This window comes from Thunnus thynnus, chromosome 5 (genome assembly GCF_963924715.1).
Source record: "Thunnus thynnus chromosome 5, fThuThy2.1, whole genome shotgun sequence".
In the NCBI taxonomy this organism is placed as follows: domain Eukaryota; kingdom Metazoa; phylum Chordata; class Actinopteri; order Scombriformes; family Scombridae; genus Thunnus; species Thunnus thynnus.
In genome coordinates, this window is record NC_089521.1 from 33,150,548 (window position 1) to 33,169,311 (window position 18,764).

The 18,764-nt window shown below is 39.0% G+C and overlaps 2 protein-coding genes across 3 annotated transcripts; one reads left to right on the top strand and one right to left on the bottom strand.

The window, feature by feature from the left end:
- Positions 1–283: 283 nt before the first annotated feature.
- On the bottom strand, positions 284–3,730 carry LOC137183660 (acyl-coenzyme A thioesterase 5-like). Its single transcript, XM_067590854.1, has 4 exons — positions 3,644–3,730; positions 1,361–1,460; positions 1,000–1,267; positions 284–793 (listed from the first exon to the last, which is right to left on the bottom strand). Exons 2-3 carry the CDS (start codon positions 1,411–1,413, stop codon positions 1,036–1,038), a joined length of 285 nt encoding a protein of 94 aa, XP_067446955.1. The 5' UTR covers positions 1,414–1,460; positions 3,644–3,730; the 3' UTR covers positions 284–793; positions 1,000–1,035.
- LOC137183659 (peroxisomal succinyl-coenzyme A thioesterase-like) lies at positions 3,381–17,996 on the top strand. 2 transcript variants are annotated; one of them, XR_010928513.1, is made up of 12 exons: positions 3,381–3,866; positions 5,857–6,058; positions 8,040–8,139; positions 8,233–8,423; positions 9,200–9,369; positions 12,147–12,266; positions 12,519–12,601; positions 13,282–13,375; positions 14,191–14,271; positions 15,116–15,257; positions 15,367–15,556; positions 16,169–17,996. XR_010928513.1 is itself a non-coding variant. In XM_067590853.1 (11 exons), exons 2-11 carry the CDS (start codon positions 5,863–5,865, stop codon positions 15,501–15,503), a joined length of 1,314 nt encoding a protein of 437 aa, XP_067446954.1. In that variant the 5' UTR covers positions 3,382–3,866; positions 5,857–5,862; the 3' UTR covers positions 15,504–17,996. The 2 variants fall into 2 exon arrangements, 1 of the variants encoding a protein (XP_067446954.1); XM_067590853.1 differs by having other exon boundaries at positions 3,382–3,866; positions 15,367–17,996.
- Positions 17,997–18,764: the final 768 nt, after the last annotated feature.

Below are 18,764 nucleotides of genomic sequence, written 5' to 3' on the forward strand. Positions count from 1 at the left end.
ACAAAATCTTGTTCACTTTACGCACAGCCAGGATACCTTCATCCATCATTTAAATATTTGGATGAAACAGAACTTCTGCGCTTTTCAATCACTAACCAGCAAATTTCCAAACCCAATTTTGTATTTGTTTGTTTAGGAATATTGTTCGATGTTGTGTCTGCCTGGGTTGCACCAATGCTGATGGTCAAGAAAATTGCAAAACATTGTTGGTCACACTTGGGCCATGTGTAACAGAGGTGGTTAGGGCAGGTATGAGTAGACTCAGAGGGTTGATTTCCAGCTTTTTTATTAACTCCTGGAGATGACAAAGTAACACATAATTTGCCTTCTGTATATGATGCACATCTGCTCCCTCAGCGCCTCAGCACTGCGAAACGGCAATGTGAGGGACTTCACTTGACTGATATTTCCCAAAGTAAAATATATAAATACATTAATTGGGTATTACCACACCTACACATATCAACACCATATTAAACTTCTATCCAAGAGTCATTAAAATTGACAGGAAACTTCTTTTTCCCATTTCTTTATCCTAAATTTTAACAACAAAGTCTGAACTTTCATGACTTTCCTCTTCAAAACTTAAATTTGAACCAATAAAAACATACAAAAGGACAAACAGTGCCACCTGGTGGGTAAAAATAGGCAAGTACATGGGGGTGGTTGATTAAACAAAGGCAACGAAAATTATAACATTTAAGAAAAATAAGACACATTCCTGGAGGAGACAATGTAACACATAATTTGTCTTCAGTATATGCTGCACATCTGCTCCCTCAGTGCCTCAGTACTGCAAAATAAAAGAATTCACACTCACACTGGATGCTAAAATCTCTGAGCTACATTGACCATATGGTGTCAAGAAAGTTAAATAAAAACATCTACAAAACTCATATTAGCGGTTAAATGCATTAAATGTTACAACATAAACGGTTAAATTTCCAACAAAAACAATAAAATAGCACAGCAGCATTTTTCTGCACAATTTACACTTACTGGCTCTGATGTCACTGGTCTGTGTTGCTCAGACTGTCAGACCTGAAACCTCCCTTCAGACTCTCCTCTAGTCCTACCTGAGGGCAGGAAGAGGGTTGCAGTGAGTCCACCCTCTGTGATCGGGACCCTGAGGATGCCGGGCGCCACGTACCAGCGCTCCACAAACATGCTGGCCAGCAGCACCTGAGTTATGAAGCCTTCAGTTGAGTGACCCTGGTACACCGAGATCCTGATCTCCATGGGAGTCTGGACGTTCATCTTCCTCATCCTGAGGGATGATGGGAAAGAGTCAGCTCTGATACTGATAATTGATTCTGTATTTATTGGGATCATCTGAACATCTCTGGTCCAGTTGGCCTACCTGAGCCCAGGTTTGCTGCCTGGAACTGGTCTGAGGCTCCAGAGCAGACCCATCGGTTCAACCCCAGAATATGTCCCACCCAGACTGAGATCCTCTGAAACTATGAGGGTACAAACAACTATTAGATTCTTCTAAATTTGAACTTAAATGATCAGTTTTAATCTGTATTGCTTGTGTCAAGGTTAAACATTTCAAAAATGAACATCTTTCTCCAAACTCCCAGTTTTTGTTGTGAATGAATTTGATGATTTGGGTTGGTGCTCAGTATGATATAAAACTGACTGTCCACTAGACCACTGGTTCCCAATCTGGGGGTCCCAACCCTCACAAGGGGGCACCAAAGTTTTACAGGGGGTCACGAGGCCGTCTTGATTTTAAGGGGTGTAAGACAATGTTTCTTTTTTAATGTACAGTATTTCTCAGCATTTCATTAATTTTTGTGAAGAAACAACTGAATGTAATTGTTATTTTTAAAGTTTAGATTGTTAATTAATGTATAAACTTCAAAAACTCTTAAGGTAAAGACATGAAGACAAGACATATTCACAAAACCTTCACTCTCTGCTAAACAGCCTCGTCCTGCATTAGAAAAGTAAACAGTTTAAACAACTGAAGAGCTAATACAACCATGGCCAAGTGTCAGGGAGAAGAAGAAAATAATGAAATAATACAGACAGAAAATTGTATAAAAAGTTACTAAAAACACAAGTAAAACTCTTTTATAAAAAAGTTCTAAAAATACATGGAAAAAAAAAAGAAAATCTGAATCCAAAAGTTACTTGAATGAGTATGGACATGAATATAAATGAGAAAAGGACTCAACATGTTTTTTGCAGAGGGAACATAAAGAGGAATCATCAGGTCCAACATTGTGAAACTTTTTTAAAAAGTAAATACATAAAACCAATGAAACACACTTATGAATATGAAACTCAGATAATTGATGATGTAAGCTTGTTTCTCATTCTTTCTGTTGTAACTTAAAAACCCAAACAGAACATGTTTATACAGTAAAGTAAAAATCAGCCATAAATGTCACATTAATAAACTTAGAAACCTCTTCCCACGGTATTTTATCAACAAAGCCAAAATAATAAATGAAGCACAGTTTCAGGATGTGCAGAGCAATACACACAATATACATTAATATGTATAATATGAAATGTTTTGCATGATAGAAAAGGACACCTCCTTCATCTTATTAGTAGTGAGATATTAACCTTCTGCCATGAATATCAAAATTATTCCAGTATTTAGTGGCACATAGAATAGAAATAATCTCTTGTTGAAATAAGGAACATATAGAAGTGGAACAACTGTAACACTTTTTGTTTTGCTAAATTACTCTGAGACTGTGTTACTACAGGCAAAATATATCAAATATAGTATGTCTGCTCTTGTTCTAACATGCAAATTAAATCATTAAGTAAACAGACACCACATAATTATATAAAAATTAAATTGTTACTATTGTGCGGGTCAGTTAACAGTGTGCATAAATGCAGTAGGAACATGTTTGAATGTGAGCATAAAACCACTTCATATTATTTCTGCATGCATAATTCCTCCTGACACACCTCACAGAAAGGAAGGGCATGGGAAACTCCACCTGCAACATTTTAAAAGTTCATCTAAAAGCGGTTTTGTATGCAAAATCTTCATATGTAAAGAAATGAATGTGAATAAAAAGTACAAATAAATCCTCTGAAAGAAGTGGAGTAGAACAAAAAAAAGGAATTTAAAGACATCAAAATATAATGTAAATATAATATTCAGTTTCCACTAGTGGATTGTAGATAGGTTTATAACATATAACATTTAAAATGGTCATTTCTTGCTGGTTATAATATGTATTTTATTAAAATCTGAAGTTTAACTTGACTTTTGCCATCGCTAAAATGTATTCTTCACAGACCTATTACCACTTGGGACAATGTAGGGAAAATGTATAATAGTTTTAAAGTAAATTAAACATTTCCCACTGATTTATGGATCTGTAAGCAGAGACAATCCCTTCACTGGGCGAAATGTTATGTTGAAACTGTAACACAGGAGCCGCCATGTTGGATCTGACAGGCAGTGCTCTTCAGTGGCTCCGCCGTTCCGACCGTTGAGCCGTAATGGCGCCAGTGGCGTAGCGGCATCTGTTACACCTTTACCGCAAACGCCGGCCCCGTTTTGTTGTTCAGAAGCTGAACTGACTGGTGTACAGCAGCCAGGAAGAACACGTTAACAGACCGTCAGCAGTTATTCTACAGACATGGATAGTTTTAAGTTTTTGACCTGGTGAGGAGGACAGACCGCTGAGGGCGGAGACTGTCGTTCAAAGTTGAACTTCAGACTGTCTCTGGACTAATATCCTCAGTCTGTCGCTGTCGAAGAGTTTGTTTCTTTCTGTCGAAAAGTTTGTCTCACACAGACTCTTTCTGTCATTGCTTTGCTTCGAGAAATCAAACCGACAGCAGACCTACAGACAGCAGCTCTGAGCCGTCAGGCTGCTCGGACAGTAAGTGCTTCTTACACGTCAGTCAGGACACGCTGAATATGCAGAGAGAGAGAGGTCAGTGCTGGAAAGTTACTCAAGTACTGTACTGCACATAAGTACAGTTTTGAGGTAGTAACTTGTACTTTGCTTGAGTATTCCCATTTGATGCTATTGTGTATTATTATAAAAAACATATAATATACTATATAATATGATGCATTACTATTAATCTACCCAAAGTATCTAAAAATTGGCTCCACAACGTTAAAATGCTCCTATATGTATTTGTTAGTGATATGAACAAACAATATAATATAATAATAAAGCTGCAAGCAGCGTTGGTCGGGACCTCGCACTCTGGCCCGTCAGGATCAGATCATTTTGCTTTTTAAAAATGAGTCATATTTCTTACAAGTGTGGTGTGCTTTTATTTTGAAAGTCTGATTTGACAGGATGAGAATTTTCTGCAGGGTGAGACATATCTGCCCTGCTCACACCTGTGTCATCAAAATGATGCAAGCATGTAAACATACTTACAGATGTCACTTCAGACCCGTTAGATGCTGGTTTGATAGTTACCCTTCAAAATCTCTGTTAGCGACACGCTGTCTGCCCATGACTTGTACTTACAGCAGTTTGTTTACTTTGTCTTAAATGAGACATTACATTTTGCAATTAATCCGCAGTGACATCTGTAATGTTTTTAATAGTTTCTGGGCAACAGCGGAGGAATAAGATATATCAGGCTTTGATACACACACAATACTTATTGGTAGATCAGTTCATTGTTGGTTTGGATCCAAACATGAAATTTGTTGACAAGAAGAAAAATACAGAAAATCACCAGAATGATCCTTTAACGTTCTGAAACACACAATCCACTTTATGCAGTGATTTTCCAGAGGTGTGAAAACAGGAAGGATTTGGACTACTCAGAACCATTATCAGAAACATTTTGACTTTTTAAGTGTCGTCCTACATGATTAATTTAAAACAGACTGAAACCTTTAGGCAACTAAAACTGCTTAGGTTTAGGTAACCCTGTTGGCAGTTTCCAGGGTCAAAGTCACATAATCATTCATCTCAACCTCCTTCCTAAGTGCTTTTGCGGCGCAAGTGTGGTGTATTTTCATTAAAAGTCATTGGTGTGCTTAAAGACAATATTAAGCTATGCAGATTGATTTTATAAGTTTATAAGCAATAAGGGCTAGTGTGATACAATTTGTATTGGTGTAGTTATAATCTCATGAACCATATTTAATCACAATGTACGTATAGAGGCACGGTAGAAGAATCATAATCATACACTGGAGAAATTTGAGTGTGTTTGTATTACATGTCACTTTGCTTGGGTCTGCATTAAAGTCTTCACCTTTTAAAAAAATACTCTCTGGAGGAGATCAAGAAATAAGGGTGTAAAATGACTAGAATAACTTATAAAAAAATAAAAGGCCAGAAGACAACTTGGCAATAATGGTGTAAAATGATTCCCAATAAAAATTTGATATAATCAGGTAGAATTGAATATGCCAGTACATATCCTCAAACACCTCAAAACCTGTTTTGAAGAGTTTTGACCAACAACGAGTGACGGAGATAAAAGTAACATAATAACTGGTCAAAAATTAGGGAGGGTGGATGATAAGGTGTGACCTAAGCCGACCCAAGGACATAAAAACAATGCCCCAAAGAAAAAACCTTCGGAGCGATTTGGTTCGTTGTAAAAGTGCTGATTGCTCCCCTTTTTTGCCGGCATTAAAGAACACTTTGCTGCTTGGACCTCTGACTCCCTTTTTATTTTCAAAAGAGAGTTTTTTGCTCTGTTACATTTTTCTGCAACAATTTGATACAACACAAGGACAACATCACATATATTTAGGCCTGTGAATGAACAACTAATGCTGTCTGTGAAGTGTCTGTCTTCCCTCTAGTGTAATGTGTACAGTCAGATAGTTTTGGTTTGTCCAGCTTTTGAGATATCTGTCTCTGGTTATTTTATCTGTCTGCTCAGCTCACAATGGACAGGAAACAGTGTTGTGTGAAGCTGTCGGTCCAGCCGGCCAGAGGACTTGTGGATGAGAAGTTCACCGTCCTGGTCCAGAATGCCCCTCCTGGTTCCCAGCTCACGGTTCACGCTCTGCACCAGTGTGAAGACGGATATACGTGGGAGGCATTCGCTCACTACATCGCCAACGCCACTGGGACAGTGAACGGTACATGGTCCAAAATCTAGACCTGGAAAATACATTTAGAAATGTTTGTATTGTATTTGTGAACCGCAGGAAACTAATTAAAGATCCCCTCCGGTAGAGATGTGCTTGTATATTAGTTTCTTCAGTATATTACCGTCATTACCGTGATTATTGTTGTTTTCAGAGGACACCATGAACACAGAGCAGCTCTCCTGCCTTCATCAACAGTTTGGTTTTGTTTAGCTACAAGTGGTCTGTAAGAGCCCAGTATAACTTTTATTATGTTCTGTGTGCGTTTACTAATTTCTCTACCTTTTTAAAAATTAAATTTAACTGTTAACACGCAGCAGATAACAATTACTACAAAGTTTTTGCACTTCAGAAATCAATTGACCAATTTCATTTGGAAAAATTCATGAATTTCCAAAATATGAATGTGTGCATAGAATCTGACACAGACACTGAGCTGCATCTGAAGTCAGTTGTCTTTGAATTTTGAACAGCTGAGTCTAACAAAATTTCAATATTCTGCAAAGACTACTGTGCAGTGAATAAAATCCAAGACGATCATGGTGTGAAGTCATTTAACTATAGGTTAGCACTAATAGTAAGATTTCAGGAAATGTGATTATCATGATTATACTGTTTACTGTGATGTTTTTACCTATAATCACAGTGTGACAGTTTGTTACCGGTACATCTCTACCCATATCAACACACTCTACTCGGAAGAATAATGTGTGTCTGATATGGTTTTTCCACAAAAAAAGTATAATTACCACTTTAATATCCTCCTTCTCTCTCATTAGAAATTCCAGAATCTATGAACCTGCAAATATATATTTAATTTCAGAGGTTTAACTACTGGACATAAGATGTCTCATACCTCACTGTAAAGTCTGTTCTCAGACTACATCTACATTAAGCCGGCTAAAGTCTAAAAAGCTGTTTTTGAGCTGAAACAACACAAGTTCACAGCAGGAGTCTCTTGTTACTGCAAATACCTCCGTCCACATCAAAACACCAAAAGAGGTAATTGTCCTCCTACTGGGCATGTGCGGAAGACAGACGAGCAATTCAGAAAACCAGCGAAGAAGAAACTGTTTCTGTTTCTGCAGTGGCTTCCTGACATTTACTTTATTGCAGCAGATTACGACAGTTTGAGCAGAGAAAGGTGGTAGATAGATACGTTAAACTCTAAACAAGCTATCCACATAGACCATAAAGAGAACAACAACTGCATGAAGCTGTCCGCCATTGTTGTTATTGTTTCTTCTTCTTTGTCTTCCAATGAAACGCTGTGCTACTGTCTGTTCTGTCAGCGTTATGACAGCGTTTCTACAAAGCTCTGTTTTCCTTGTACACACTACAACGCCAAGCCGGCATTTTCACATTTACACACTCTGGAGGACGATTTAGAAAAGCTCAGAGGAGAAAAACGCCATTTTAGTCTGGACGGAGGAACAAAACGCAGAGAAAAAGATGCATTCACGAATTTAGCCGGTTTAGTGTGGACATGATCTTAGTGTTTGTGCATCACACTTGTGTAAGTTGAATACTGGACCACGATTGGCTCCAGCCTAGTTATGAAGTCACAAATCCTGCTCATAGCATCTCCCCTTAAAATCAAATTTTCAATGAGCACAGAGAAATTTTCCACTTTCAGCAGATTTTTATTTTTTTTAAATTTAAACCTGTATTTAAATAGGTTCTCTCATTGAGATCAAGATCTCTTTTTCAAGAGAGACCTGTACACAAGAATAAACAAATACAGTTTAAGTGGGACAGATGCACAGATAATTCACAGACATGTTAGACATTAAGTTCACATTAAACAATGAACGTGAGAACCAACTCTGCACAGAGAAGAGAACAACAAGACTGTTGCAACAAGAAGAAGATGATGTTCTTGAGTCGGGGGGAACTTTAAATATTTTCTGTTCTTGTACGGAAAGAAGAAAATCAAAATAAGAAATGCATTTTCATGCCTTTTGCTTTACAGTTTCAGAGGATCTCAGTCTGGGTGGGACATATTCTGGGGTTGAACCGATGGGTCTGCTCTGGAGCCTCAGACCAGTTCCAGGCAGCAAACCTGGGCTCAGGTAGGCCAACTGGACCAGAGCTCTTCAGATGATCCCAATAAATACAGAATCAATTATCAGTATCAGAGCTGACTCTTTCCCATCATCCCTCAGGATGAGGAAGATGAACGTCCAGACTCCCTTGGAGATCAGGATCTCGGTGTACCAGGGTCACTCAACTGAAGCCTTCATAACTCAGGTGCCACTGACCAGCGTGTTTGTGGAGCGCTGGTACATGGCGCCCGGCGTCCGCAGGGTCCCGATCACAGAGGGTGGACTCACTGCGACCCTCTTCCTGCCCTCAGGTAGGACCAGAGGAGAGTCTGGAGGGAGGTTTCAGATCTGACGGTCTGAGCAACACAGACCAGTGACATCAGAGCAAGTTAAGCGCTGCAGCAGAAGTGAGATGAGAAGTTAGGAAGGGCTAGCAGGAGGCGTGGAGGTGTAGTCTGAAAATGTGGTTATGTTACTTTTGTCATCCTGTGTGTTCATGCTGTATTTCTATAACTTTGCTCTCTTGGTCATTTGAGCAGCTGGGGCTCAGGAGGTAAAGCAGGTCATCCACTAATCGAATGATTGGCGGTTTGATCCCTGGCTCCTCCAGTCTGCATGTCGCAGTCCATGTCCTTGGGCAAGATACTCAACCCAAATTGCCCCTGAAGGCTGTGCCATTGGTGTGTGTGTGTGTGTGTGTGTGTGTGTGAATGAGTATTAGATTAGAACTCCTGGTGAGCAGGTTGGCATCTTGCATGGCAGCCTCTGCCATCAGTGTATGAATGTGTGTGTGCATGGGTGAATGTTGACATGCAGTGTAAAGCGCTTTGAGTGGTCGGGAGACTAGAAAGGCGCTATAGCTGTAGCTATAGTAGCATTCTAGTGGCAGAGTTCAGAAAGCCCTGTATGTACTTTATGCATATTTGGGAACGAAAACAGCACAATTAAGGCACTTTACCTGTGACTGGATGGTACTGTAGGAGTGAGACATGTAGACAGGAAATACTAAAAAGGTTTCCATTAAATATAATCCCACAGTTGCAGAAACTGTCATCGTCAGTAAACGGACTGTTTTTGGTGTCTGAAGGACCTGGACCTTTCCCTGGCCTCCTGGACCTGTGGGGGGGTGGAGGGAAGTTGGTGGAGTACCGCGCAGCGCTGCTAGCCTCCCATGGCTTTGCCTCCCTGGCCCTCGACTACCTGACACGCAAAATCACCTTGGAAACTGGAAAGATGGTGGACAACCAGTACTTTGAGGTAAACCTGATGAGCGTCCTACATGACAAATTCTAAAATACAAAACATGAAATCAGTGATCAGTCAGAACACCCCAAAATAATATAAGATTTTGTAAAAACTTGAATATTATGGGCACTATGGAGAAGCAGAACTCCATAACAAGCTGACAGACACACAGCTCTGACATATAGATTAGTTGTGGCTCACGTTAGCAGACAGCAGACAGAGAGCAACATAATCAACAGATGAACTATTAATAATAAAAAATTGTTAGTTGCAGCTCTAACAGTGAGAGGTTGGAGGTATTTCTGTATCCACCAACAACCGAACAATACGAGAAATAGCTTCTTAGTGAGAGAAGCTATTTTATACTGTAACTCGTTGAAGTACAAGTGTGCATCAAGCCTTAATCTAAAAAATAGATTAAGGCTTGATGCCTTTCACATGTACCAATCACCAATCATGAACTGCAACCTGCATACTGGTAATAATCATCTACTCTGGGTGTCAGACAGTCACATTCTGTCAGGAACATTGTTGAGTTTTGGAGGTTAAAAGTCTCAGCAGGAGACACTGAGCTGTGTGTCTGTTATCTGTTTGTGTGTTTATGTGTCAATAAACTAAAAAAGAAAACGGGTTCAACTCCAGAGAGTCAAAGGTCAGTTTTTGTTGGTGTAATCTCATGTAAAATAATTTTCTATACCAATATTATAACTACTACACAGTGGTGGAAAGTAACTGAGTACATTTACTCAAGTACATTTTTCGAGGTACTTGTACTTTACTTGAGTATTTCCATGTGATGCTACTTTCTACATTTCAGAGGGAAATATTGTACTTTCTACTCCACTACATTTATTTGACAGCTTTAGTTACTTTTCAGATGAAGATTTGACACAATGGATAATATAACAAGCTTTTAAAATACAACACATTGTTAAAGATGAAACCAGTGGTTTCCAACCTTTTTGTCTTTTGACGTCTTACAAAAAGCAGTGTGTAGTCGGGGTCACATTTCACATGTCTATGAGTTGTTAACAGCTCCACCAAATAGTGATTTTTCCCTCTAAACTTCTCACATGCTTTCATTTCAATAAATGTTCAAATGATCCAATATTTCAGCAAAAATCAAAGATTAGAGAAAAAGTCCAAAAACTGAAAACAGATTTGTGTATCAGAACTTTGTTTTTTCTTCTTTCCTCTCCCATTAATCATCTCACCACCCCTCAGATTTATCTGCTGACCCTTTGGAGGGGCCCGACCCCTAGGTTGGGAACCACTGGACTAAACTAGCTAACTGTATATAAAGTAGTGTAAACTAGCTCCACCTCCAGCAGCTACAACAGTAACATGCTGCTCTAACACTGATGCTTCACTATTAATAATCTAATGATGTCATATATAATAATATATCAGTCAGAGGGACCAAACCACTACTTTTACTGCAATACTTTAACTACATCAAGCTCATAATACTTATGTACTTTTACTGCAATACTTTAACTACATCAAGCTCATAATACTTATGTACTTTTACTGCAATACTTTAACTACATCAAGCTCATAATACTTATGTACTTTTACTGCAATACTTTAACTACATCAAGCTCATAATACTTATGTACTTTTACTATAGTAGGGTTTTTCATGCATTCATCTTCCACCACTTCTACTACATTTGTATTAAAATAATATCAGAGTATTACAGAAAAGTGTAGCACAGGGCCTAGCCATCTAGAGCTTTGATTTTAATCAATAAAAATCTTAAAACAAATGATTAATCTCAATGGTGTAATATAATCAGAACTGTTTTGCTCAGCAGGAAGCAGGAGAGGTTAGTTTTTATTTATTTTATTTTTGCCTGATCTCTAAATGCAAAGTCACTGTTGTCCTGCTGCAATGAATTCAATGTCAAGTCAATTTTGTCTATACAACCAAAAATCACAAATTAGAAACTTTCCTCAGAGGAGACGACACTCTCGACGCAGATGAAGAAACACGCCACAAATAAAACCCTTTAACTGGAAGAAACATAAGAAGGATCCCTCTCACAGTTGTGTAAATGAATTTTCAAGATTTGAATAAGACAAAGTTAAAACCTAACTAACAGTTTATTAAAGTCAGGAAATGCTATTACACAACTTTAATCACCTGACACTCACCTGAGGAAAGCTGAGAGTCAAAGATCACACCCAGATTACAGCAACCTGCTTTGACATGATGAGAGCTGACTGCTGGAAATGTGTGGCCACTTTAAAAAGCTCTCAGATTTGACTTTGTTTAGCTGTCAGAAGTTTTATAAAATCTAACATTGGCTGCTTCGTACGGTGTATCTCCAGCCTTATTACTCCGTTAATCCATCATGTCCTTTATGTTCTCTTGATGCTGGTTACTTCACTGTTGCTCGATTTAACAAAAAACGTTTTGATGGTCAAGCCTTTGCCCTTTGAGCTCTCCTTCTTTGTAATAAACTACTGATGCACATTTTGGAGGGAAACTCTGTGGAGACTTTCTGTTCCAGACTGAAAACCTCTTTTCTCTGTGAGCTCTGGTCTCTCATTTTACTGGCAGGGAAATCAAATCACTAACAGTTTTTTCGTCTTTGACAAGTAGTTTCCCCAACTCTGTTCTGGTTATATGATCTCTATTTTTTAAATGCTTAACCTCAATCATTATTACCTGTGTGTGTACTTTTACATGTGAAGTCATGTTTTTTGTAACTTGTAAAGTGAATGGACACTCTTTGCTGTGCACTTTAAATAAACTGTGGTTGAAGTTATGTTTTCTTGGTGTAGACGGCCTATAGAGTCCTGCAGCAGCATCCTCAGGTCCTCAGCAGCAGGATCGCCATGTTGGGCCTTTCCTTCGGCACCTGTATCGCACTCAAAATGGCTGCTTATTCCCAAGTTGTAAAGGTAGGACAACTGCTGTTTTAACTTTCCACATCACACTGAATACTGGGCCATGATTGGCTCCAAACTTACTGTGATGTCACAAATCATGCTCATAGGTTCGCCCTTAAACTGAGATTCAAGGTGTAAAGAAATAATAATGACTTTTTTTTTTTTTTTACACATTGCTACTCGTCATTTTGTGTAGTTTTTCTGTTATGTGTGAACTCTGTATATGTAAAGAGTGTGTGTGTGTGTGTGTGTGTGGTCTGCCAGCTCAGGTGTGTGGTGTGTATTAGTGGGAGTCATGTGCAGCCAGTCGATGGATCTGTGAAAGAAATACTGGAATACTTTCAAAGGTAAGTTGAACTGTTTTTAGTTACTTTATTATTCATGTTCAGCAACTCAACAAATGCAAGTCAGATTGTCATTAAATGTCCCGATATCATTCCTGCTCCCCAGAGGATTAATGGTGCATTTCATTTGAACCGGGAAGTCGGAATTTCCGAGTTCCCAGTCGGAAATGGAACTGGAATGCCCCCTGAAGTTGGTGGTACACTGAAATCAGTCATACATACATATTTGTCCAACTTCTATCTCTGGACATGTTGCTACGGTGTTTGTACGCACAAAATACAGCGCAATGGGTTGTTAGCAACTGGTATTGCTAACAACGGCTAACCTGGCTAGAACTGGTTTTCTGACTTCTCGTACTGGAACACGGTCACCTCAGGCGTGACGTCATTCCTAGCTCTGACTTCCGAGGTAAACGGAACACAGCATAACGTTAGACTTTAATGACCTCATGATGTTTCTTCTGGCGCCACCAGCAGGACAAACTTTATACTGTATTTTTAGCTCCACTGGCTGTAAAGATGTGTGAAAAGAAAGTGAATTCATGCAAAGACAGTGGAGAGAAAGATAAGGACACAAACAGACTGGTTTTGTCTGAGTTGCCACAGTAATTCAAGCATGAGTTGAGTCAGAACTGAGTCAGCTGAAGTTGAAGTCTTTTTTGGTTTGTTTTCTGTCCAATCAGAAACGCTGAGAAGACTCGCATCAACGAGGAGAACCAGGTGATCTGGCGTGATCTGCTTCTGCCCATCCCCACCGACCCTGCACTCAAAGTGGACGTGAGTTCAATCAGACAGAACGTCTCTCTTATTATTATTTTACAATCAGTTTTTCAGTTTTTGGTTTTGGTTTCACAAGGAAGTATCTTTTCTTTCTTTTGGCAGTTTTGCCTTTATTTGATAGTGAAACACATCTCAGCATATCCAAAACAGTTTTTATTTTTTTGTTATTCCTTGGACATTGGGCTTTTTGGACGAAGAAATATATGCATTTATTAACAGTTGTGATCCTTTACTCATGTATCTACAAGAAAGTATTTTCTAACATTTTTTATACTTTTTAATTTACATGGATGTTGCTGTAAAGATTTTTCAGCCAGAGACACATCAAGGAATGACCATTTATAGCAAATGGTTATATGTTAGTATGATAGTTAGATTTGGCAGAAAAAGCTGTTTGAAGCAGCTCTCAAAGAATCAGAGCATTAATGTCATTTTCTGACATTCAATGTCAGTATGATAAAGTTGTGAATTTTATGATTAATTGGCATTTTGTGTCATTTTCCAGTCCTTTTCTAATTGTTTTAACCTGGATGGCCATGTGCAGGTGTAAAGTGTTTTGTGTGAGACTTTCAAGTTGGTTTCTTACAACATAACAAGTTAAAAACTGTTTCACGTAACCTGTGAAATTTGTTTTTTGGATTTATTAAGACTAAACAGCAGACGAGAGAAGATTGGAAGTGCTGCTTTCAGCTTCCGTAGATTTACATTCGCTCGTCCCAAGAACTTGAATCACAACAGTTTTCCTTCAAAATGAATATTCAGAAAAAAAGTCGATAAAAGTTCAAATGCTGCTTCTGTTTGTCTCTGAGCAGGTGGGACGACTGCAGTGTCCTGTGATGTTGGTCGTAGCGGAGGACGATCAGAACTGGCCGGCGCCCGAGTCTGCTCAGGACGTGAGTTTACTTTCATGACAACATCATGTCAGAGTAACGAGCCTGGTGCACAGGATTAAAGTCAGATTAGGAAGCAGGGCAACAGAAGTTGGACGAAACTTTACTGATTCCTGATAGGAAACAGATTTTACAAGGATATATATGGAATTCCAAAATGGCCAATATTAGATGAATAATAAGACACTATAAAATAAATAATTGTGTATCTAAATGAACCAATAAATTGTGTACTGCACTCGCTACTGCTGCTGATCTGCTAAATGTGCTGCTAACGCTACGTTTTCTGTCTAGACACGAGGTAAGACTGTCCATTCTTGATTAAAAGCTCTGTTTTCGCTGTCTACTTTTCTTTTTTTAAGAGTACTTTTCTTTGACTTGTGTCGCGCCTCGTCTGTTGTTTGTCCCTGATATGCTGGAGTCAGTCGGCAGAGCCCTGAAGCTCCGCCCTGCCCCCACACAGAGTGGAGCAGCTCATTGATCGCTGGTTTATCCAAATTTTATTAATATTAAATGTATTGCATGTCCAAATTGCACCAAATTTGACACTGAACTCCCTTTGTTCCCCAGCCATACACCTGCCAAGTGTGTAGTCGACAGGAAGGACAGTTCACGAGATATGTGAAGGACATACATACAGACAGAGATTCCTTCCTTTAGCAGAGAGATTCCAAACATGCCATTTAAAATCTCACAGTAATTGAGGTGTTGAAATTGAGTGTGTTCTGTAAAGATTCAGTTTGGGGACGACAGCATCAACAACAGCATTAAAAAAACATTCATTCACAAACAATATCTAAGCCATGTCGCAAAAATTAAATAATGTTTTGAACTTCCTGTTTTCCAGATGAAGGAGATGATGGAGCAGGCGGGGAACAGCCACCTGCTGACCATCCTTTCATACCCGAATGCCGGTCACCTGATTGAACCTCCGTACACGCCGCACTTCAGAGCCAGCTCCTTCAAGACAGTCGGCCAAGGTCAAATGGGTAAGTTCAGCTGTGGACAATAACAGAAACTTTCTGAATGATTCAAGGTTAATGTGCCAAAATCAGGACTTGAGTTTTGTGCTGTTTCTGTTTCCTGTTGTCTTTGCAGTCATGGCTCTGTGGGGCGGAGACACGGTGCCTCATGCTCGCGCTCAGGAAGACGCCTGGAGGAAGATGCTGGCCTTCCTGCAAGAGAATCTCTACGGCAGCACAAAGCCTGCTGCAACCTCATTATCACACCTGTGACAAGGCGACGACTACTGATTATAGAGTTGCAAAGTTATTTCAAGCTCCGGAAAGTAAATATCCCATTCACATTTTTCATAGACAACGTTGCATGACTCACAATTTGAACACTTCTACAGCTTTGATTGACATAAAACTCTCCTGGCTGAATCACTAGAACAAAAAACTCCCAAGATCCATTTTGACAATCACAGAGTTTAACATTCTGTTTTATGAGCCACCGATGCTGCGTTATATATAACATCATATCTGAGTTATTGTAATTATGAGTTTAGTACTTTTAGATAGTGTTCACGTTGGAATTATGACTGGAAGCTTTTCAGAAAGCTCCAATATATCCGACGTGGCTCTTAATAATGCAGAAGTGCCTGAAAACAAAACCAACATGGACATCAGCAAAAGACCTACATGCAATGTAATTAAACCCAAATTTAATAGATATGGTGTTATATACAGTATTTCAATCCTCACATGACCGACTCTGTATTGATGACACCGTCATAATGATATGAAGCTCTGTTAACATGCAGATCATTCCCATCTCTACTATCCATCCAATAGGAGGTGAATAATGGTGTTCACACCTAATGCAAAGTGAATTTTCACCTTGCATTACTTGAGCAGGTTTGACCGCAGGATCATTTGCGTTTTTTCGCCCTAAACAGCCAGCGAGCAGCGGCAGGCACCGACCAGTCCCCACCTGGACAACAGGAGCCAACGTGGTGATGTTACTGAAGCTCAGCCTGCCTGCTGTCATGACGGCTCAGTCCTCCTGCTAACAACAGTCATACCGACACTTATCTGTTAACACTGAGAGATACATTATCAACTCGTCTCTGTTCGTTTCGCTGTGCACTTCCCAGACGACAACTACAGACCTTAAGGCGCTATGAACCCAAAATAAACTTAGATTTTGCTGTTATTTAATTGCAATAAATGAATCAAAAGGATGCCAAAATAACTACATCATGATGCTGATTTGTAAAAAGCCTGAATTCCTGCTCTGTCATTTCTGTCCGCAAACAACTTTTAAAATGCTTCTTTTCTGAATGGAGTTCAGATCAATCAGAGCTGTACTTTGCGAACACTGTAGCTGCTCCATCAACACTCAAAATAATGTCATCTAAAGGCATAAATACGGCAGTGACGTTATTGTTTATACACACAGATATCTACATACAGTCTAACTTTAAAATTATATAAACTCACCGACATGTAAGATGTTAATTATTGATGACAGCAGCTGAGGGAGGTGTGTGACTCCGTTGTTAGCTCCAATTAAATTAGGCTGAGAAGCGAAAGTGAAGATAATCAATTTTTAATCCAAAAAGTCAACTTGCCGCACAAAAAAAGTTGGTGTGAACACACTTTAAGGCATAACTTTGGGTGGAAGTTAAAGAAATCTGCTGAGAAAATTGACAAAAATCAGTTGACTTTTGGTAAATGTCTGTAAATTTTGGGTAAATTCAGTAACTGTGGCGCAATGTTTTATTCCCAACTGCAAAAGCGTTTTGAATTTGATACTGCTCTGATTCTCAACTCTGACTGGCTCCTTATCAATGACACAGAGACTGTGTTTCTATATTTAGTAACACTGAGGATGTTGTTTACAGCACATTTTGAAATGGAAATACAGAATGTGGGGGAAACACTCCTGGAACCAGGCGCCACTCCTCTCCAACCAGTAACAAAAAGAGAAATACAACAATATAACTCACCACTTGGTGAAATTAATGTGAGGCTTTTTCTCCACAACTCATCTGTCATACAGCAGAGTAACTGTGTGTCTTGTTGTGGCTGAGCAGCAGTGTGTGTCCGTTCTCGTCTGATAACATCTTTGCAGACCGGTGGCCAACATCAGTACAAGTTCACAGCCCGGTTGCTACGGATCATTGATCTATCTGACATCAAATCCACACACAATTTACACATAGACACACAAAACACTACACAAAAGCAGCACAGTCACAGAAAACACCCTGCACATGATCAGACCAATATGTCATTTGAATTATTGACAGAAGATAGTCAGCTGATTTCAATTATTTCTTAAATGCCTGAATTGACTGCAGCATTAGAAATGCTTTAGGATAAGGGAAGATAATTTCAAAGTTGTGTTGTTTACAGGGGAGCTCGGGTCTCTTTTAAAGGAGGTAAACCAAACACTGGTTTTATAATGATAAAAAAAAAACATAGAAAAGCAGAAAATCACATTTGACTCACACTTGGTCGAATTATTACTCAAAATAGATTTCTGTTCAAGAAGCTGTCATCAGTCTGTCAGTGTGCCATCAATATATGTCATTACTGGAATATGTGCCCAAAAAAAAAATCACATTTTTGAGTGTAAAGTGAAAACATGTAAAAGTTTCTGTAACAAGAAACCAAGAGGTTAAGTAAAATGATATGTTTGTGTCCTGTTGTTCAACATGTTACCTAAACATTTTCAATAAAGATCAAACTGTGATCTTTGTGTGTTAGCTACAGGAAGAATATGTGTGTAAATGTGCTTTTGTGTACACAGACTGGTTACAAGGGTCACTGAATTCATGGTTTAGTCTCAAACACTCCTTGTGTTTAAGACTAAACCATGCATTTTCTGTTTGTGTTGCAGAGATAAAAGCTACACCATTTAATAGCAGACACATGTCACTAGTTTGCATCACATTTTGAATGCAGTGGTTTAAAAGAGCTCCAAGCTACAGACAGAAATGCCAAAAATGTTACTATCATCCCCGGTCTTCTCTACAGCATGTTTGTGTGCAGCTTAAACTTAACATGAGTCAACAGTTAAGTATTTATTCATCAACATTGTAACACTTGTGACAGTGATCAAACATTGACATGAACAGTGTTTCTAGTCTCTAGAATATCACAGAACACTCAGGTTACTCTGTACATATGAAGCCTATTTAAACTTTGAACCATTGACTCAACTTGCCCCAACATCACCGGCACATTTTACCCCACAACCTCCAAAACTGTTTCACACAGTGGCTCAGATCCAGGTCCAAGATGGATTGAGTAATGTGAACTATACTTTCTTAATTTGTGGTCACATGACAATGATTACTTTTGTTTATGGTTACCTAGATATGGGGGATGATTCATTTTACCCATTGGCTCGACTTAACCCATTTTCCCTCACTAATCTTCATAGTATTTGGCAGTTTTAACAAGAAAGTGAAACTACTTCCTCATTTTATACTAAGCAGAAAAGGATGTAATATGTGCAACTTCAGAATGCTGCCGCCAGTGAAA